This window comes from Sardina pilchardus, chromosome 2 (assembly GCF_963854185.1).
Source record: "Sardina pilchardus chromosome 2, fSarPil1.1, whole genome shotgun sequence".
NCBI classification, from domain to species: Eukaryota; Metazoa; Chordata; class Actinopteri; order Clupeiformes; family Clupeidae; genus Sardina; species Sardina pilchardus.
The window spans coordinates 7,125,449-7,147,623 of NC_084995.1; the positions used below are offsets into that span (position 1 = coordinate 7,125,449).

At 42.2% G+C, this 22,175-nt stretch overlaps 2 protein-coding genes across 2 annotated transcripts in view; one reads left to right on the plus strand and one right to left on the minus strand.

The window, feature by feature from the left end:
• The window catches only part of blvra (biliverdin reductase A), a 26,831-nt gene extending 14,027 nt beyond the window's left edge, over nt 1-12,804 (plus strand). The window contains exon 7 of the mRNA XM_062517393.1: nt 10,609-12,804. Within this exon, the coding sequence (XP_062373377.1) occupies nt 10,609-10,870 (262 nt within the window). The 3' untranslated portion in view covers nt 10,871-12,804. The remainder of the gene's footprint in view (nt 1-10,608) is intronic.
• Nucleotides 12,805-13,827: 1,023 nt separating this feature from the next.
• wdr48b (WD repeat domain 48b) lies at nt 13,828-21,735 on the minus strand. The gene is made up of 19 exons (XM_062517397.1): nt 21,674-21,735; nt 20,939-21,079; nt 20,758-20,833; nt 20,515-20,597; nt 20,129-20,258; nt 19,550-19,638; nt 19,328-19,429; nt 18,945-19,169; nt 18,496-18,570; nt 18,119-18,221; nt 17,774-17,871; nt 17,557-17,664; nt 17,278-17,374; nt 17,076-17,171; nt 16,556-16,661; nt 16,102-16,189; nt 15,857-15,933; nt 15,483-15,675; nt 13,828-15,097 (listed from the first exon to the last, which is right to left on the minus strand). The coding sequence occupies exons 1-19, from the start codon at nt 21,719-21,721 to the stop codon at nt 15,002-15,004; spliced, it is 2,031 nt and encodes a 676-aa protein (XP_062373381.1). The 5' UTR covers nt 21,722-21,735; the 3' UTR covers nt 13,828-15,001.
• Between the last annotated feature and the right edge of the window lie 440 nt (nt 21,736-22,175).

Here is a 22,175-nt window from a genome sequence, read left to right on the forward strand (position 1 = left end):
GGTGGCGCTATATAGTCCCTATGCCACACCCTAGGCCAAAGCTCTGTCTGTGACTAGCCATAGCAATAAGACACAAGTCCACCAAATTTGGTTCATTTTCGTGAATGTTTGTGTCAACCACAACAGATAACATGCTGCTAGGTGGCGCTATAGAGTCCCGAAGCCACACCTTAGGCCAGAGCTCTGTCTCTGACTAGCGATAGCAATAACACACAAGCACACCAAATTTGGTTCATTTTCATCAATGTATGTGTCAACCACAACAGACTATGTGCTAGGTGGCGCTATAGAGTTCCTAAGCCACACCCTAGGCCAAAGCTCTGTCTCTGACTAGTAGTAGCAATAACACACAAGTCCACCAAATTTGGTTCATTTTCGTGAATGTTTGTGTCAACCACAACAGATAACATGCTGCTAGGTGGCGCTATAGAGTCCCAAAGCCACACCTTAGGCCAGAGCTCTGTCTCTGACTAGCAGAAGCAATTCCACATGTAGCTGCCAAATTACATCCAATTCCTAACCTTTTTTCTGCCTATAACACCAACTTCCTGTTTCTTAATAAAACGCCATAATTCAAACCTTCGCCATTTCAATATACTTCAAAAATTCAAAAATCTGGTCGCAATTCCTCTCGGGCAACCCCTCAAGATCATTTTAGTGCTGATATGACATGATTTCGATAAACCGTCTAGGAGAAGTATTTCAAAATACGTGATGTGCAAAAATCATAATCATAATCATAACTAAAATTCCTCTAAGATTCACTATATAGTTTAAATGTAAAACTTGTTCAGAATAATACAACACACATGTCCACCAAATTTGGTTCATTTCCGTGAATGTATGTGTCAACCACAGTAGACGGCGCGCTAGGTGGCGCTATAGAGTCCCTGAGCCACACCCTAGGCCACAGCTCTGTGTCTGAGTATCAAATGCAATTCTACATATGCCAGCTAAATTGCAAGAGTTTTAGAGCATGCCAAGTTGGTGAAAAATGTTACTGGTAAGATAATTATACTATAAATATAGCCGCAAGCGGCGATGGCGGGCCCGAGCACCTGCGGTGCGGAGACCTGTGACATTTCGGAATCTAACAAAGCAACATGTACGTGTTGGTGGGCATGTGCATGAGCAACACACATGCCCACCAAATTTGGTCAATTTTCCTGAATGTATGTGTCAACCACAACAGACAACATGCTAGGTGGCGCTATAGAGTCCCTAAGCCACACCCCAGGCCAGAGCTCTATCTCTGACTATCGATAGCAATAACGCACAAGCCCACCAAATTTGGTTCATTTTCGCGAATGTGTGTGTCAACCACAACAGACAATGCGCTAGGTGGCGTTATACAGTCCCTAAGACACCCTTGGCCAGAAGCGCTGTCTCTGAATAGCTATAGCAATAACACACATACCCACCAAATTTGGTTCATTTTCGTGAATGTATGTGTCAACCACAACAGACAATGCGCTAGGTGGCGCTCTAGAGTCCCTAAGCCACACTCTAAGCCAGAGCTCTGTCTCTGACTAGTGGTAGCAATAACACACAAGCCCACTAAATTTGGTTCATTTTCATGAATATATGAGTCAACCACAGTACACAACGCGCTACGTGGCACTATAGAGCCCCTAAGCCACACCCTAGGCCAGAGCTCTATCTCTGTATCCATATTTGTAGTTCAAATTTGAGATGATAACCAGTGTGTTGATATGGTGTACTGTAAATCATGCATCTGTAAGGCTTACATCAATATCTTTGCTTCAGATCATTGAATTCATAAAACCTGTTGCTGTTTTTAATGTGTGTGTGTGTGTCTTGATGTAAACAAAACGTAACTAAGTCATGATTGTTTGACTTTTCTGTATTCTGGTTATTACATGCTATTCCAACCAAGCATTTTTGTGAGGATAAGAACCACTTTAGTGGTGGACTGGTTGGGGATTGAACCGGCAACCCTCCTGTTACAAGCCCCAAGCCCTAACCAGTAGGCCACGGCTGCCTCAACGGGGGGGGGGGGAGAGTGTGTGTGTGTGAGTGAGAGTGTGTGTGTGTGTGTGTGTGTGTGTGTGTGTGTGTGTGTGTGTGTGTGTGTGTGTGTGTGTGTGTGTGTGTGTGTGTGTGTGTGTGTGAGTGAGTGAGTGAGTGAGTGACCAGGAGTCCCTAAGCCACACCCTAGGCCAGGGCTCTGTCTCAGTCTAGAGGTAGCAACACACAAGCGCACCAAATTTGGGTCACAGACTACAGGTGCTTGGGCCCATCCATGCCCCTTGCGGCCTTTTTCTGTCTTAAAAGACACCCCAATTCAAACATTCACCATTTCAATATACTTCACAATTCCTCTTGGGCAACCCCTCAAGATCATTTTACTGCTGATATATGATTTGATAAACCCTTGGTTTGATTCGATAAACCGTCTAGGACTAGTGTTTCAAAATACATGACTTTACTGTATTCTGGTTATTACATGCCATTCCAACCAAGCATTTTTATGAGGATTAGAACTTGGGTCTGACTTAGTCAGTCCCCAATTCTATCACAAAAATGACTTGACCTGAGTAAAATCTTTATACACATGATCTTTTCTTTACCTTTTACTTTGCATCACACTGTCATTCTTGACTCTGTGTGTGTGTGTGTGTGTGTGTGTGTGTGTGTGTGTGTGTGTGTGTGTGTGTGTCTGTGTCTGTGTGTGTGTGTGTGTGTGTGTGTGTCTGTGTGTGTGTGTCTGTGTGTGTGTGTCTGTGTGTGTGTGTCTGTGTCTGAGTCTCTGTGTGGAAAGCGGGGGAGGTTAGAGAGACATCCAGCTGGGAGAGAGGGGAGGGGTGGGAAGAACTGTGGGGGGAGGGAAACAGACAAGAAGGGGGAGAGTGGGTGAGCCACAGTGAGGGAGCAAGACCATGCGCGGCTAGGGAAACAGACCTATAAAAACCTAATAAACCTAAATATCTCACTTTCTGTTAACATGGTTGAAATCAAAATTGCAGCATAGGTTGATATGATTATAATTATTCATCAACTCGCTTAAAAATATTTTAGCTAAAACTGTGTCCACCACAATCATTAATGCGCTTTTAAAAAACACAAACAACACCAAATTCAAAACTTTGTATATGACTGTCACTACAAACACACTAACTAATACTCCATCAAATGTCATCCAAATTAGTCACTGTTTTCTGCCTATAACACCAACTTTTTGATTCTTTTATAAGACACCTAGATTCAAACCTTCGCCATTTCAATATACTTTTGAAATTCAAAAATCTGGTCGCAATTCCTCTCAGGCCACCCCTCAAGATCATTTTAGTGTTTAAATGACATAATTTCGATAAACCGTCTAGGAGAAGTATTTCAAAATACATGATGTGCAAAAATCAGAAAATCTCACATAATTCAAATTCTTCTAAGATTCACTATATAGTTTAAATGTAAAACTTGTTCAGAATAATACAACACACATGTCCACCAAATTTGGTTCATTTCCGTGAATGTATGCGTCAACCACAGTAGACAGCACGCTAGGTGGCGCTATACAGTCCCTGAGCCACACCCTTGGCCAAACCTTTGTCTCTAAGTACAGTTAACAATTCCACATCTAGATGCCAAATTACAAGAGTTTTAGTGCATGTCAAGTTGGTGAAAAAGGGCGAAAAAGTTAAGGGTAAGAGGAATAGAAGTATAATAATAATAATAAATATAGCCGCAAGCGGCGATGGCGGGCCCGAGCACCTGCGGTGCGGAGACCTGTGACATTTCGGAATCTAACAAAGCAACATGTGTGGGTTGGTGTGCCTGTGCATGAGCAACATACATGCCCACTAAATTTGGTTCATTTTTGTGAATATATGTGTCAACCACAAAAGACAACATGCTAGGTGGCACTATAGAGTACCTAAGCGACACCCTAGGCCAGAGCTCTGTCCCTGACTAGCGGTAGCAATAACACACAAGCCTACCTAATTGTGTCAATGTATGTGTCAACCATAAAAGACAACGTGCTAGGTGGCACTATAGAGTCCCTATGCCAAACCCTAGGCCAGAGCTCTGTCCTTGACTAGCTGTAGCAATAACACACATGCCCACCAAATGTGACTAATTTTCGTGAATATATGTGTCAACCACAACAGACAACACGCTAGGTGGCGCTATAGAGTCCCTAAGCCACACCCTAGGCCTGAGCTCCTTTTCTGACTAGCGATAGCAATACGAAAGAAGTCCAATAAATTTGGTTCATTTTCATGAATGTACACGTCAACCACAACAGACAACAAACTAGGTGGCGCTTAGTCCTTAAGCCACACCCTAGGCCAGAGCTCTATCTTTCAGTAGCGACACCAATAACACGTAAAACCACCAAATTTGCTTCATTATCGTGAATGTACACGTCAACCACAACACAATCTGCTAGGTGGCACTATAGAGTCCCTAAGCCACACCCTAGACCAGAGCTTTGTCTCTGACTAGGGGTAGCAAAAACAATTTTGTCTGTGAAATTTCTAAAGTACGCCTTCTGCCACGAAGATAAATTGTAGAGTTTTAAATGTTCAAAAAAAGAGTGAAAGGTCCACACACTTCCTCTCACTTAATTTACTTTATTAGTTCAAGGGTTTTAAATGTTCCTCATAAAAAGTCTTTTCGAAGTCCAAATAAAAGAAAATGTTGCTGTTATTGCTACGATAGACCGTTAAATTTACATGCACAGGTTTTGTACACCATTGTCATGGCCAAATTCAAGCACTTTTTAAGGACTTTCAAGACCAGTTTTCCAGTATTGAAATTGTGTGTGAACAAATTCAAAGCCCTGTTGTTTGAGGTCACTGTAGGATAAAGAACCAGGAAATTTGATACAACCTTAGCCGAATACTGAACCAGCAACTATCATTAGGTTAACTGAATGGGGCATAGAAAATGAGTGTTTGCTGCCCTGTCATATCAAGTTTCCTTGTTCTTTTTCTTAATGACAGCACTCGATGAGATTGATTCACACCATATTTCAGGGGTGTGATTGGCAAAGGACAAAAAAGAGGAAAATATACCCAGCACCCTCAGGAGAAAGTTTTCAAAAATGACCCCTTAAATGATAACATCAGATGACTTTTATGAGAACTGTTTATAAACTGTGATACATATAAACATTATAACATATATCGAGGGCTGAGAACCAAAGGGGCAGTTGCGTAAGTGACATTTTGGTCAAAATTGAGTTATATACATCACCTGAAAGCTCTTGATGAGCTCTTTTTAGCTGACACAATTATAGAAGTAAAATATTTATAAATATTAAATGATTGACTAAAACAAAAACCAAAGGTCTTTAACTGTGAACATAAGCAGTTAGATTTGTTTTGGCTCTATTGTAAAGTTGGTGAAATGTCACTTACGCCCCTGTGGTTCTCAGCCCTCGATATATATAGATATACATAGACTATATTGTAATAAGTCTTTGACTAATTTATAGCAAAGTAGCCTAGGCCTACTCAAGACTAAACCAGATATGGCTGAAATATGTAGGGCAGCTATCATGATCATTTTGCCAACAATGATGTAGAACCATGGATTTTCCTAGTTCATGACATGCTTTGTTTTCACTTAAACCAACATAAAGTTATAATGTTGACTACATGTTTTAATATAGACCTACTTGATAACATATAGCCTACCCCCTTAGTCCTCTAGCTCTAGTCCTGTACAATATAATAGTGAATAGGCCTATTGATATATTGATGCTGTTTGAAGAGGTTGCTTGATGATATTTAAGTTCCAAAGAAAATCAAATTGCACCACTCCCTATCCTTCCTATCCAAAGTAATATGTCCATCACCTTTCCTCCTAAAAACAAATGTCTGGCCCTACTGTTATAAGCTACATCATTTGTTCAAGTGCACACACTAAATGGAGAGCTAGGATTAAAATTCAAACTGTGCCTTTAAATAGGCGACTTTTTTCATCTATCAGCACAATGCTACAGGCCATTTTCACTAAAAAAATCAGCTCAATATTATGTGCAAGACAAGTTTACCAAGCATGCCAATGTGTTAATCTCTTAGCACTGTCGTCATACGTTTTCTCATAGTGAGATGGCTATCCCGAAATATGTTTTGAATGACGTCTTGAATGACATGGGGCGCACGGAGATAAGGCTGGAAAAACGCGAAATGCCAAGGTGATAACTAAACAATTGAGTTGACCTAGGGTAGACAGGCTTTGTGGCTAAAACTGAAAACCAGTAGGCTAGTCTGTCACAGCTAATTTCAGGCACTGTAGCCTAGACTAGTTTACACGCGCAGAAATTAAAAGTCAATATTGCCATCACGAGATTGCTGTCATTATCGGAAAATCCGGACACGTCAAACTGGATGCGAACGCGTGGCAAAGCCAACAACAACTTCATAAATTACGTCTTTTAAATAAATAATTTGAGCCTACCGTTTCATGCCTAACGTCGACAGCAAATTTCTCAGTCCATCATAGGCAAGGTTATTAATGCATAGGCCTATAGCCTAATTTAACTAGGCTTAGTGATGGCAGATCAAATAATAAAAAAAACGTTTTGAAGTCTACCCAGAGCATGTTTGCAAACGCATCCAAAGGGATAAACTATGTTCATACCATCTTCAATCGTTTCAAAAACTAAGATTAGGCAGTCTGCCTATGCTGTTTGCATGTATTAGTTGCAGGAATCAATCGTTTGAAAAATATGGTTGTTTCTAGCCTCGTATGGTTTCACTTGGATCACACACACATTGCACGACTGCTCATATGAATCGGTGGCACCAAACTAACGTATTTCCAGATAGGGGAAACGTTTAGATTATTTTGAATAGATAGATGGTTCACTCAATTTAAAGGCAATTAATCACCACAACTGAATAACATTAACCTGCCTTGCACTGCAGGGAAATGTTCTTACCTTGATTGAAAGCTAAGCAGACGGCCAGTTCTAGTTCTGTCATCTTCTCTCCTGCTTTCTAGATGTCCATGGAGAAACGTCCTCCTTCAGTTAGGCAGAGTAAGTTCGTTGTGGTTTCAAACTTACGTCCTCCACTAATAAAGGCATTAGCTAGCTTCCACTCACAAACGGTAGGCTACTCCCAAAATGTGACACATTTGAACTTCTCATTACGTTTTACATCTGTCAAAAGTTTGGATTATGTTTCAGGAGTTAAACTGACACCTAGGCTATCAATGCTCTATTTGTAAGCTAAAATAAACTAGTAAACACCATATCGCTAACGTGCATCAATTGGAGTTAGCGAGCTAGCTTAGCGAGCTAGCTTAGGCCAAGATTTAAAACCAGGTCGAATTTACTACGGCTGGCCCTAGGCCTAGGTGCCTGTTGTGTTTTCCGCTAGACCTTTTCAAACAAGACCAACTACAGTAGGCTATTTGACGTTCGTTATCGCACTGGGACTTGTTAATTACCGAACGTGACAAAAACCTGCCTTGCTATAACGTTAGCTCCCAAACGGCAGGCTACTCCCAAACAGTGACACATTTGAACTTCACGTTACATTTTACAACTGTCAAAAGTTTGGATTATGTTTCAGTAGGCCTAGTTAGGCTGTCACCTAGGCTATTAAGGCTCTATTTGTAAGCTGAGATAAACTAGCTAGTAAACACCATATCACTAACATGCATCACTTGGAGTTAGCTAGATGGAGGAAACGAGCGCTTTAGCCAACTTATTGAACCGCATCAAATAGCTTGCAAAGTTGCGTTTCAACAAAACGGTTACCTTACTTTCAAGAATAACTCCGTAGACAAAAAGTCAAAATGATTGCACTGTTTCCACGATATAAATCCACGAAAACACTCAGTATAGAGCTACATTGACTGAGACTTCTATGGGGTCGCCTGGATCTGCACTGACTAACGAATCACATGGTGTAGTGGGCGGGGACAGTGCTCTCGACCACAGAATGTCAAATGAGTGAGAGACTTTTACAGACAATTGAGTTTCATTCCCTAGGGCATCAAACAAATAACCCTAAATAACTCACTTTCTGTTAATGTGTTTAAAGTCAAAATTGCAGCATAGGTTAATATGACTATTAGTATTTGTAAACTCATCTCATAATACTTTAGGTAAAACTATGTGTCAACAATCATTAATATGCTATTATAAGTGACAAAATCACAACCACACCAAACAACATCAAAACTTGAATGTGACTGTCACTACAACCACACTATCTAATACTCCATTAAATTTCATCCAAATTAGTCACTGCTTTCTGCCTATAACACCAACTTATTGTTCCTTTTATAAGACACCTAGGTTCAAACCTGTGTGTGTGTATGTGTGTCTGTGTGTGTGTGTGTGTGTGTGTGTGTGTGTGTGTGTGTGTGTGTGTGTGTGTGTGTGTGTGTGTGTGTGTGTGTGTGTGTGTGTCTGTGTCTGTGTCTGTGTCTGAGTCTCTATGTGGAAAGCGGGGGAGGTTAGAGAGACATCCAGCTGGGAGAGAGGGGAGGGGTGGAAAGAACTGTGGGGGGAGGGAAACAGTGAGGGAGCCAGACCGTGCGCGGCTAGGCACACAGACCTATAAAAACCTAATAAACCTAAATATCTCACTTTCTGTTAACATGGTTGAAATCAAAATGGCAGCATAGGTTGATATGATTATAATTATTCATCAACTCGCTTCAAAATATTTTAGCTAAAACTGTGTCCACCACAATCATTAATGCGCTTTTAAAAAACACAAACAACACCAAATTCAAAACTTTGTATATGACTGTCACTACAAACACACTAACTAATACTCCATCAAATTTCATCCACATTAGTCACTGTTTTCTGCCTATAACACCAACTTTTTGTTTCTTTTATAAGACACCTAGATTCAAACCTTCGCCATTTCAATATACTTTTGAAATTCAAAAATCTGGTCGCAATTCCTCTCAGGCAACCCCTCAAGATCATTTTAGTGCTTAAATGACATAATTTCGATAAACCGTCTAGGAGAAGTATTTCAAAATACATGATGTGCAAAAATCAGAAAATCTCACATAATTCAAATTCTTCTAAGATTCACTATATAGTTTGAATGTAAAACTTGTTCAGAATAATACAACACACATGTCCACCAAATTTGGTTCATTTCCGTGAATGTATGTGTCAACCACAGTAGACGGCGCGCTAGGTGGCGCTATAGAGTCCCTGAGCCACACCCTAGGCCACAGCTCTGTGTCTGAGTATCAAATGCAATTCTACATATGCCAGCTAAATTGCAAGAGTTTTAGAGCATGCCAAATTGGTGAAAAATGTTACTGGTAAGATAATTATACTATAATAATAATAATAAGAAGAATAATCTGAGCAAAAACAATAGGGCCTTGCACCTACGGTGCAGCCACTTTCAGTGGCCGCACCTCGGTGCTCGGGCCCTAATAATCTGAGCAAAAACAATAGGGCCTTGCACCTACGGTGCAGCCACTTTCAGTGGCCGCACCTCGGTGCTCGGGCCCTAATAAGAATAATCTGAGCAAAAACAATAGGGCCTTGCACCTCCGGTGCAGCCACTTTCAGTGGCCGCACCTCGGTGCTCGGGCCCTAATTACTGTGTCTAATCTCTGCACCTACTCCTCTCAGTGCTCCTGCACCTCTCACTGCATCTCTCACTGGGCCTGTCTTCTCCCTGGGCCTCTTACTCTTACTCTTCCTCGTCCAGACATTCCAGACATCTGTTTCTGCTTCCAAAAACACCACCTCCTCTTTTTACTGTGTAAAGTGTCAATGTAAATAGAGAGCAATAACCCCTGCCACTGAATCTAAGATAGACTGGAATCAGTGGTTGGCCCAATTTACCCAACATAAATCATCTGTGTGTCAATTATTCGATTGTTTGTTTATTATCAGCTGAGATATATTGCTTTTGAATTGATAACATTGCAGAAGCAGAGGTTTTTATACTGTATCTAAGGTTTGGAATATTGTTTTAACTATTGTGGGATGTTGTGTGTTAACATTCGAAAATAATACAAAAACGATCCATTATTTTGTTGGGAGGTATAGTTTGTCTGTTAAGAAAATGTAAGCATTGTGAAAATGTATTCACTGACTGCATACTGTGTGAAAACAACATGACATGTGTGAATGGTATGGCCACAAAAGACCGATGCTGTGCTAACTGTGTTTAGAGTTTTGAAAATGTGTCAACTGAATGGACAAACGCTTGTTAGCGATTGAACAAAACTGTAAACTTCGCAACGAGTTTGGCGAATTAATATTCGAGTGTGATACGGGAACTACTTCAAAGGTAGCAGGTTATCAGAGAAGAGAATTCCATTGTTGAGGGAGATAAGTACAAATAAATGTGTCGTGCAGATGTCCATTAGCACAGTTATTGACATAATTGTGCGGTACATTGTTTGGAAATTCCAATTAAAAATATTAGCATACGTCTCATTAAATGAGTTGAAAGGAAGAAATAGATTGATTGTGTGAGACTAGATAATCCCATTGGAGAAATCGGTCACAGAACTGACTTACTTGAAGGACTTCAATAATTTGATATAATTCCCTCACTCACTCACTCACTCACTCACTCACTCACTCACTCACTCACTCATTCTAATGCTGTGTAATGGTTCTTCCTGGCACAGGTCCATCACCTGGGTCGAGGAACGTGGACCGAACCTCCCGCGGGCCAAGGCCATCAACTTCCGCTTTGACTCGTGTTCCATGACGGCGCTCCCAAACGCCCCCAGGGAGCCTGTGGGCCTCTTCATGCAGGACATGGTGCTCTTCGGCCAGAAGCTCTCTGGCCAGCTGCCCCCTGCCCAGCTCCAGGCCGAGCAGAAGCGGGTCCTCCACTGCCTGCAGCTGGCAGACTCCATCCAGAGGCTCAGCCAGGCCACGGCCTGAGGGAGCCGCCCCTCACAGGGGTGCAGGGCGAGACCACACCGCACCGCACTGGGCTGGGGAGAGCCAACCGACCTCACCTCCATGTTGGCTGAACCAGCGCCTCACCCCGGTTCTTACAGGAAAGCGTAAGAACCGTTCTCTCCATGTAGCCTCAAATGTGTGCAGGGGGGAAAGAGGGAAAACTGACGATTTATTTAATGTCATGGTAACATACTCTATCATGACCTTAAAAGTCAGACTTACTATAAGACTATAATTCCTAACATCATGCTAACAAGTACATATGTTGAAAGTGTCATGCTTTAATATTTAATATTCAATGTGCGACTGGATGATTATTTTTTAATTTAATTTATTTTTTAAGAAAACACAAAATGAGACTTTTCTGTGTGAATCTTGTAATTTCCCTGTGTTTTGAGGCCTAACTCAGATGAATATGTCTATCATTAAATCAAGATGTTCAATTTGTTTGAAGAAGATGCCACCATGTTAATGAAGGTGCCACTCACACTTTTTAGCAGTTTGAAGTTAATTCGGGTCAGACATCCTATTACACATAATACATGGAGGTATGGATCCCCATGGGCTGTAAACACAATGTGCATTGTAGACCATTTTGTCATACTTTGTCTTGTTTACTTGTTTTAAACGTTACTTTTGTCTGATACAAGTCAAGTGTTTGGTTTTTCTTTTTTAGGATAGAAATAGCTACTGAGAGGCGGATTTAAGAGATACTCCTAAAAATCATGGGCGTATCAGTCTTCATTTCAGGACTTTTTTTTTAATTCAAATGACTCCTTACAGTCCTTAGCTGTCCTTTCAGGGCTTGTGCTAAAACAACTCTGTTACTTGCAGACAGGCCAGACAGGGGTATACTATAAAACTAAAGCCTGAGATGCGTTCAGATTCGGCAAACAGATGCAACAGTTCATGTCCGTTGCCTTGTAGCTTGCCATTTTGTTTACAGTTTAAATTGAACAGTTGCTGATATGCCACACACTTCCTGGAAGGCTTTTCAGCCAGACCAAACATTTCCGATTGATCATCACCTGTATTGTTTTAGCGTAGCGGTTGGGTATTACACCTAGTGAATGAGCATGTTAAAATACTGAGAGATTGAAGTTGATGCTGATGCTCTACCAGTAATAAAAGTGCTGGCTGAAACAGCCTCCGTGGTATATAGACCATTGACCATTTTTACACAACAACGTTCAGATTTAAAATATTATTAAATTTAAAACATTTAATCTATGATGAATGTTTGCCTTCAGGCATAAAGCTCAACATACTACTACTAACTAATGTCCCCTCATAGTATATCCATCAGGCTCTGGAATTGGGAAACAAATACAGTGACCTTGACCAAGCCATTAATATTTTCAGCCAATCAGCTACCAGAGCATGGACTAAAGGGATGTAATTTGATTGGCTGTTGTTGAGCTGAAATAACCCTCTGCAAAACTGAACTGCAGACTGTAGACTCCAATTAATCTGTGCCTTATCAGAAAGCTGTAAGCTTAGCATATAAACGTGTACTCCCAGGTTCAACTCTTTGCTCTTCAGACTAGCTGTGTGAATTTCCACTGTGTAATTCAGGAAGTGGTCAGTGGTCATCGTTTTTTGTGTTCTAGGACACGGTACACGTTGACGTAAAACATTTAGTTCATGCTATGGGTCCTGCACTGTCCTTACAGCGCTTAGCAGCGGCATGGGACACAGGTTTATTGAAAATGAAATACACATCCATAATTCTTTTGAGAAGTTTGAAAACATTGCACAACTTTCAAAGGGAGTTACTTTGAGTTCTTTGAGTGAGTTATTGTTTACTAAGGATGTAACCTCATTGTGCATACTGGAATTAGGCATACTGTGTTCTGTATCATGTTTAGATAGGTGTGCATTATCTATGTAAACAATAAATAGTGCCTGCATTACTTTGCCTCAGTTTCTTGGTGTTTTAGTTCAGTACTCTCTGACACACTGATCTATAAGTAGCATTCTTATACAGTCGATCTATGGAAAGAAAGATTTCCGGTGTCTTTTTTGAACTAAATGTGTTTTTCCTCCGAAAACATAGCACACTACAATGCACAACAGAAAGATTAAAGGCTCTTTAGAAGAAGCCTGAGCCTCATTACATTACATGAACAGCTCCTTGGGGCTGACCAGTTAAGAACACTTCACCCATATGTGTGCTAAGATCAAGATCAACATAAAGAATGTATTTTTTGGGGGGGGTTGGGGGCGCTTTATCAGACGTTTAAGGCAAGTCTCTCCATCCGGTGGCTGTATTGCAATGCATTTTGGGCACTTACCGGGTATCTTTTTCGGGTAGAACTGCATGTGCACAGGGCTTCACCAACCACCGACACCAACCTGACTCCAGCTGCGAAATCACAACACATGATGGGCCCAATGTATTCACAACATACCACATGATTGGCACGCTGTATTCACATCAGCGTTTGGCAACGGAAGGGGCAGAGTGTGTGTAGACGACTGCCATGTCATGCCATGTATGGGAGATTCGTTGAGTGCCGTCTCCTTATTAGAAAGTCCCTGGCTTTAGGCCCCGGCAGTGGCGCAACTGGCTGGGGCACCTGCACAGTATGCTGGCGACCCGGGTTCGATTCCCGCCCCGTGGTCCTTTTTAGTTCCCACCCCGACTCTCTCTCCCACTCACTTCCTGTCATTCTCTCTATTGTCCTGTCCAAATAAAGGCATAAAAAGCCCAAAAATAAATCTTTCAAAAAAAAAAAGAAAGCCCCTGGCTTTATTAGACAGTGAAGAGAGAACAAGAAATGAGTGAGAGAGAAGAGTTGGTTGTTGGGGAAATCACCTCAAGTTCAACTCCAACCTGAATCTCCTTGGACACCAAACCTATTTAGACAGTAGTATGTACCAGAAACAAATTAGGACTAAGACAAACGTAAAAACATAACATACAAAACCAATAGTTCATTTAAAAGACTCCTTTATTTATTACAAATTTAATGCTCATCATATAGTCCCTCTCAGGAACTGGCTCAACATAGTCCTTTTAAGACCTTGTCTTCCACTTAAACTGACTTTGATTTACAAATATACAGTAATGTCATTCTGTAGGCACCGATCAATCAACCGATCATGATTACTGATTAACTGGTCTACAACATTCCCGTCATCCAACTGGAGTGTTTCGAGTGCACTAATGCTAAATACTTTCTGTGTGTGTGTGTGTGTGTGTGTGTGTACAGTATGTGTGTGATGTAGTGCCTGTTAGTCAGTGCCTTCTTCCTACCTTCATTTGTCTTTTGGTAGGTTTTACGTCCATTCCTTATACTATACTGTAGTAATAAAAGTAATAAATTCCAGAAAACAAATGAATAACTTAGAGAATGTTCATAAGAAAAAAAGAAAAGGTATGCTGTACACAATCATACAAAAAAAAAGAGAGAGATCAGAAAAAAGATTTGTGAATGTCTTCCATGCCCACTGATAATGGAAAGAAGGCCAAGAGCCCCACATAACAATGACCATCAAACTATACACTGGTCTAAAATGAAGCCACAGTGGCCTGATCTGGTCAAACAAGGGCCAGGCCCAGGAATGTGGTGGAAATGTAGACCCCTCCATGCACACAGTGGTCCACGACATGGAGTGAGCAATGGTCCTGCAAATAACCAACAATGCTATCCAACTGAAAATACTTACAATATCAACACAGGGAGGGCAAAAAAAAGGGGGGTTGGGTTAAAAATTGATCAAATCAAGAGGTTAAAAGATGTTTGTATTTCAGTCTGAGAATTCTCTCTGCTGAACATGGCGATGGCTCAGTTCCCCCACAGTGAATGTCTCCTTGCCAACAGGTAGGAGTCCACCTTTCCAGAAGCTTCTCCATCACTGAGGAAGCTCTCTAGGAAGCGTTCCCATTGGCCAGTGCATGGATGAAGGCAAAGCATAGAGGGGTTGTGTGTGTGTCAGGAGGCGGCAAGTATTGGTCTCTTACATCTTGCAACCCCAGGGCCCTCATATGTATGTGTGTGTGTGTGTGTGTGTGTGTTGGTGTGTGTGTGTGTGTGTGTGTGTGTCAGGTGGAAAGCCATGCAGGTCCCTTCAATGTCCTCTGAGGCCTCTGGGGCCCGGGGCCCCTCACGTGGGCTTCTGTTTGTAGTGAAGAGTCAGGTCACCACCACTCTTCCAGATGAAATGCTTAACTGTTCGCAGGTCCATACTGGGATCCAGCACCTGAGAAGAGACGCATGGAAGAAAAGATTCATCTTCAACCTCTAGAAACATGCCACCAATGACAATCCTGTCACCAACCATCAAACATGTTCCCTTCATAATGTCTCAAATTACTGCACACTTTCACATGTGTTTGCTTGACATAAGCAAAGCCAACTAGACAGTTTACCTCCACTGTGATGACTATCAAGATAAAGAATGTCGCTCTGAAAGTGATCAGCAACGATATCGTTCTTCATGTCGTTATCGTTATAGTTTATGTGTGAACGTTGTCATTCATATTAACGAGAGCGATATTTATTTATAGTTATCGTAATCGTTCTTGGTGTGAACGGCCCTTAACACTAGCTCTGCTCTAACACTAGATGGCGCTCCATCCACAGACCTGGTCCTGGCACATGAGCTCGATCTTCTCCTCGGCCAGCATGGCCACGTCCTCCTCCTTCTCCTGCTCTCCCGCCTTGTCATTGGTGGAGGAGCTGGTGGTCTGGGACTCCGTGTCCAGGTTGATGATCTTCTCGTAGACGTGCTCCATCACCTTCCTCACCTGCAGCATGTCGCTGGCCGACAGACGGTCCCTGCAGCACAACGCACAAAACCCATGAGCTAGTCAAAATGGCCACGCACATCACACCTGTGTCTCCAAAGATTTTATCCCCCCAAAAATGAATAATAGTCATTATTATTATTATTATTATTATTATTATTAATGAAGTTAAACTGAGCAGTGGTTGTGAAAGTGAATTGAATTCTACCCACTTCTTCAGTGTTTTTGCGCCTGAGGATGAATGTGGCTGGAGGTAGAAGGGGATTTTGTTGAATTTTGGCATGTTTTTCTGGAAAGAGGAGAGAAGAACCGTGCAACAGACTCCTGTTAGTGGTGTCATCACAGCATGAGTCTTGTTACATCAAACCATTTAAGAAAAATTGCTTGGTGTCTTCAGGTCAGTGTAGGGCAAAGGATTATAATGTTTGTTTTAATCGGGCAGTGAAAGGACACCTACATCTACAGTGATGTCAATCACCCACTGAGGGACCGTCTCGTTGAGCAGCATAGACTCAGTCTCTCCCCCTGAGTCTCGACACAATAACCTGAGGGAGGAAGAATGGCAAGATGGCTGATTAGTGATTAGGCTTGTCTGGCATAGCCAATGACGTGGGAACCATACAGTTATAGTAGATGCTATGCTTTGCTTAGTTCTTGTTCTAAAAGGTTACTTTAGATTGCATGCCCACAGAGAAGTAAAGGGGTTGAGTCTAGTCAAATCAAATCATTGAAATGCATTTCAACTGCTCCATGCATGTTTAAGATCATGCTATATGCTCTAGCTAACCTATTCTAACTCTTCTTTCTGAATTGAAAAGACAACAAAATAATGTTAGCATTAAACTGCTGCAGAGACTACATCAGTGATGACTGAGGGACACAGGGTAATGACCCTGAGGTGGACCACACACCTGAACAGAGTCCTCCCCCCTGCCTCTCCGAAGATGACCGGTGTGTGGGGAGGAACCTGGAAGTAGCCGTTGCCTTTCTGCATGCGACTCTCCGGCTCCCCATTCACTAGAGAAAACAGAACAGATGATGATCAGATGACCGCTACTGCCAGTGATGAATGAGTGTTCAGAATCATTTTCCAATTGCAAGAGGTCTTTCAGTGTCAGTGTAAACCCTCATAACTAGCACAGTGCAGTCACATCATGGACAGAACAATGACAGATACCTACATTTAGTTTTCAAACAAAACAAAATAATTCCATTCCTGTGCATGTAGTGCCTAATGACTATGATTCACTGTGCTTTAATCTGGGTCAGAGTGTTTTGTTGGTTCAGTATAAGGATGCCAATGTGGCCATGTTGTGTTGTCTTCATCACATGGGCTTCAAATGGGAACCTCTTGACCTGAGTGAGCGGAGCAGCTGGGTGTGGGTGGGCAGGGCGCAGGTGCAGGGTGCAGGGCGCAGGGCGGGGCGTTACCATGGTTCACGTCATTGTCCTCTTCATCCATGGAGCTGATGTGGGTCCTGGGCCAGAACTCCAGCAGGGCCTGCAGCAGCAGTCCGCCCAGGTTCACTAGGGAGAGAGGGGGGGGGGGGGGAGAAGAAGCAGGCAAAGCTTACTTTACATTTTCGACTGTGACACTAAAGTTTAGGTAAAGGTGACAGGCATGTAAACCTACATTTTGGGTCAGAGCCGTCCGAGCTGGAGAAGCCTGCGTCCTTGGCAGAGACCCAGGCAGCAAAGCAGTCACTCTCATCCAGTGTTATGGTCAGCATCTAGCACACATGACAAATCCACTCTTTATTGTCCACTACAGCTCTACCTACTGTAACAAACATTCATTCATTCTAATCAATGTATCTCTTCACATTATCACTGCATACTTACATTAAGGCTAGTGCAACAGCAGCAAGGCAACAACTCAAACAAAATACCTTAATGACAAAAACATTCTTACCCCGGTCTTGAGATCAACTGAGAACCAGTTTGGGACATAAACCATCTTAAATCGTTTTTTAACCTCTTCATCAAACTCCACTTTACCAAGGTCTTCCCCTTTACAAGCCTGGCAAACATATCGCACAAACGTCAGATAGAGCAATTGTCAGCCGTTTCAATACTATTTTGTGTGTCACTTTGACAAGTAGAGGGAATTCCTCCCCTCCTCTCCTCACCTTGAGGACGTCCCAGTATGCCACATTGTTATTGGTGTCTTTGGTGAGGATGTGCCTCTTGTCATTCAGTATGTGACACTGAACAATGCTGGCACCACCTGGCACACACAAATACATCACATTCTGATTAAGGCTGCAGTTGGCCAGTCTGGCAGATTGAGTGGACTTTTTTGAATGTATGCAGCTTTAAAACCAATCAGAGTATACTTATACAGAGATAGTACAACATGCCATTTAGTATTCAAGTTTCTATCTGAAATTGTGATTAGTGATTAGTGGTCCATTGTGTGGTGGTCACCATGGCTGATGGTATAACATGCGGTCCCTCCCACTCCACTGCCTTACCTTTGATGACCTGCTCAGACTGCACGCATAGTGGGGTCAGGGGGGCACTGCAGTCGTTGTCATAGTCACCAGATACGCGGAAGTTGTGCATTCCCTTCAGTGACTGATATGGGGTGGGGGGGGAAGACGTAGTAAGTTTGTAGACATAACACTCACAGACACATTACTTTACGCATACAGTACTGAACTTAACTTTCAATGATTACAATGGTCGGGTTGATTGTGAATATATTCATTGCATCATATACTGGTGCTCGGCAAGGACATTTGAACATGGCAGAATCACTGCTTTTACTTCCACCATCTCTTGCCTTAGAAATGGACTCCACAGTATCCTGACATGCTGCACATAGTTAAGATGGTTCTAGAATGCTTACCCATTTGTTGACTGAGGACTTGGTGGTGCAGACCCAGAGGGCAGGAGGAGGGTCAGCTGACCTGTCCAGCTCCATCTAGAGAGGGACAGCATGCAGAGAGGGGAGGGGTTTCATTTTCATTGAACTCATATCATCTTGCCCTTGAGAACTACAAACACCCCCTTTGAGTCCTGACTGATTCTAATATAAATTGCATTGCTATATTGACATAGAAATTCACAGTCTAGACATACACCTGAAAGACACCGAAATACGTTAGCCAATTAGAGGCATTATAGATTATTTTAATGAGAAAAAACAGCTAAGGTTTTTTTTAATACTGCTCAAAATATTCTGAGGCATTACTTTATCTTTCTCATAACTGGTATGTGCCTAGTCCAGCGACTAGTCATTCAATTACAAATAAGTATCTGAGACAACAAACCATCTCTCGGTCCCCCCTCACGTACCCTCAACACAGAGGCCTTCTCCTCACAGATGAGCACTCGGAGGTCAGGGTTGCGCAGGTCTGTGCAGTAGATCTTGCGGTCGCGGCCACCAGAATAGACATGTGTGAAGGCCTCGTTGGCCTGCAAGGCCCACACTCCCTCATCGTGAAACCTGTAGGTGGCGATGCATCTCTGCTGGCCCAGAGACCACAGTCTGATGGTGCCGTCCGAACTACCAGAAAGACACTGCGCAACACGGGGAAACAAGACAAGATGGGTTCAGCGGTATAGACCTGAGCTGAGATAAGACAGCAAAATCTTAATTTCAATAACACTATTACCAGCAACAAAGTGGGCTTTTCGATCTATGAGCTCTGATAGCAAAGTGCTGCTGAAGTACTTGCCTGAGTGCCATCTCTGTTCAGCAGTAATGTCTTCACATTGTCTGTGTGTCCCTTCAGCTTCATGAGTTTTGCACAGGTACGGGGATCCCACACCCTTAACACCTGAACACACCAGATTTAATGAAAGCTATTCTGTCATTGATACTGTAGTTGTGCATGGATCTTTATATTAATTTAATTACTTCAAAGGGAGTTATTTTCAGAACAAATCAGCAGTCAAACCTTTTCTGTGGAGCCAGACACAATGACCGTTCCCATCTGATTCATTGCAAGACTGTAGATGGAGTCTTTGTTTCCACTTAGGGAAGAGGCTGAATCAAGAGCAAAGTCAAGAAACATGAGCATCACCACAAAGCCATTCTACATTGTTAATACCAGCCACAGCCAAAAAATAAGCTAAATGTATGTGACTGAAGATACCAGAAATTACAATTAAAATAAACCTATTTTGAAATCTGAAATGGCCTGACCTATACCTGAATCTTGGTTCAGTGGCTGAGAACTTTAAGTCATGTGTATTTGTATCCAAAGGGTCAGTACTAGGGGTGAACTAATGAATTCTGAATTGGAGGTCTTGTTGTGCATCCCTCTACTACAAGACCAGGGGGAGCAACACTGAGGGCAGAAGTGAGTGCAAACAGACAGAGAGTTTGAGGGCTGAAGATAAACTGTAAACACCGCTCAGTAATGACTGCACTGTCTACTGTCACAAAAGGGCTATTTTAAGGTGCACTTAATGGGTGCAAGGATCAAGTGCGTGTAACAGGCAGAGAGGCGAGGCCAGGATAAGGAGCTGCTCACTGGTGACTGTGTTGTTGGAGGCGGTGAGCGCTGTGAGGGTGTTGACGTCCCACAGGAAGATCTGCCGGTCCAGCCCAGCTGAAGCCACCAGTTCCTTATCCTTGGCATATGCTAAGGCTTTGACATAGTCCTGTGCCATGAAACACCATGCATTACACATCATATAGCAGCACATATACATCTGTATGGATCACACAGAAGAACATTTTTGGACATGAGGTGAGCTAATTACTGTGATCATGCAGGTACGGTTCTTTTCCTTTCTGTTTTAAAAGCATCTCCATGAATTCAGTAAGGATTTTTACGACTTATATCGGAAAATAATAACATCAAGAGGCAACAGCTATATTTCTGTATATGTGCAGTTACATCCATTGAAATACAACCTTGTGGGTCCGTAACGTTGACATGCAGAAGCCTTTGTGTGCGTTCCACACCTTCACTGTGGTGTCTGAAGAGGCTGAGATCACTGCATGAAAACAACATTCACGCATATGAGAGCAGGAAATGACCGCAAGCACCTGTTTGACTAAATCTCAAGCGCTATTCTCATGTGTATCACGAACACCTGTACGTGTAGTCACACTGTTTACAATGTGATGGCAGATAACGATGATGCCTTTACTCACAAGTCTTTCCGTTACAACAGAGAACGATATCGTTGACCCAATCTGTGTGGTGCTCCATTGAAGCTATGTAGGGATCCTGCTGAAACGAGAGTGATTTTGACCGAGACCTTCGACAAGACTGGAATGCTTATGGTAAAATAGTGTAATGGCATTGTGCATTATGTCTGAAAGGAAGGCATACCTTGTGCTGATTGACACTCCAAATCCTAATGATAGAGTCCCTTCCTGCCGTGAAAAGTCGGTTCAGGGTGGGGTCTAGCTGTAGTGCATTCACCCCATTGCGGTTGTATTTCTCGACCTCATCTCGTATGACATACGACACCTAAGAGCACAGATAATGCAGGAATTCATAAAGCATGCATTTACTTCCCATTACTACTCACAGAGCGGTGCGGAGCGTGGTCCCTTGACAATACATCGTAAATTGTGTAGAACTCTACTAAAACAAACGCTCTTCAATAACAGAACATTTCGGCTCTGTCCTAAATTCAATACAACCATGCCTAATTCTGATTTGATAACTGCAACAGGCAGGTACTGTAGCTCTTCGTTGCTAGGGCAAGGGATGCTATGGTGTTTTCACATTCAATGACAACCAGTCCAACTGAGTGCTGACAGACTGGTTTTGACAGAAAAACAAACAAACGAATAACTTAAGATGTATGCCTTTAAAGTTGTTGTCTGCTAGCTCATTAGCTCGCCTATTAGCACCGATGAGCCCCTTGCGCACGAAGCTGCACTGATTAACGTGGACAACCTGCTCTAGCTTTCTCATCCCTTTGCCATGCATCTACTCAATACATTTAACGGAATCGTAATACTACTTCAGCCAAATAGAATAAACGCCAAGAGGTAGAAGTCCTGTACTTGCGTATTTACAGGAACTAATTTGAAATGAACAGTAATCCAATTTTACCTGAACTTTTCTCCGACCAGCTGCGTTTTGCCTGTGATGGGACGCCATCTTGCATGTTGACAGTGAAGTGGAACGTCACATCCTGAATGAAACAGCACCACTTCCTGATAACAATCGAAGTGTTTCTTGGTAAATTGGGTTCTTTGAAATGCTCTTAACATAGGAAAGTGTTAAAATCACTGTATAAGTATGCATTTCTTCAAACCAGACACATAAATACACGTATTTACAAGAGGATAAATATTAAAATGCAATGATATTATTACTCAGTATTTATTTGATGAACTGTTAACTGCTTCTGAAAAAAATAGGGCCAAGGATGGGAGCATATATCGAGCTTCATCAAATGGCATTGTTTTATTGTTAATTTTTCCGCATTATTTTACTATTTCTATATGTTTTGTGTTATTTTCTTTCAAATATGTGAAGATTATGTTGCATGGCCATACTGCAAATTGATTGATTTGACTAATAGGAACATTATTCATAGGTCTATATTTGC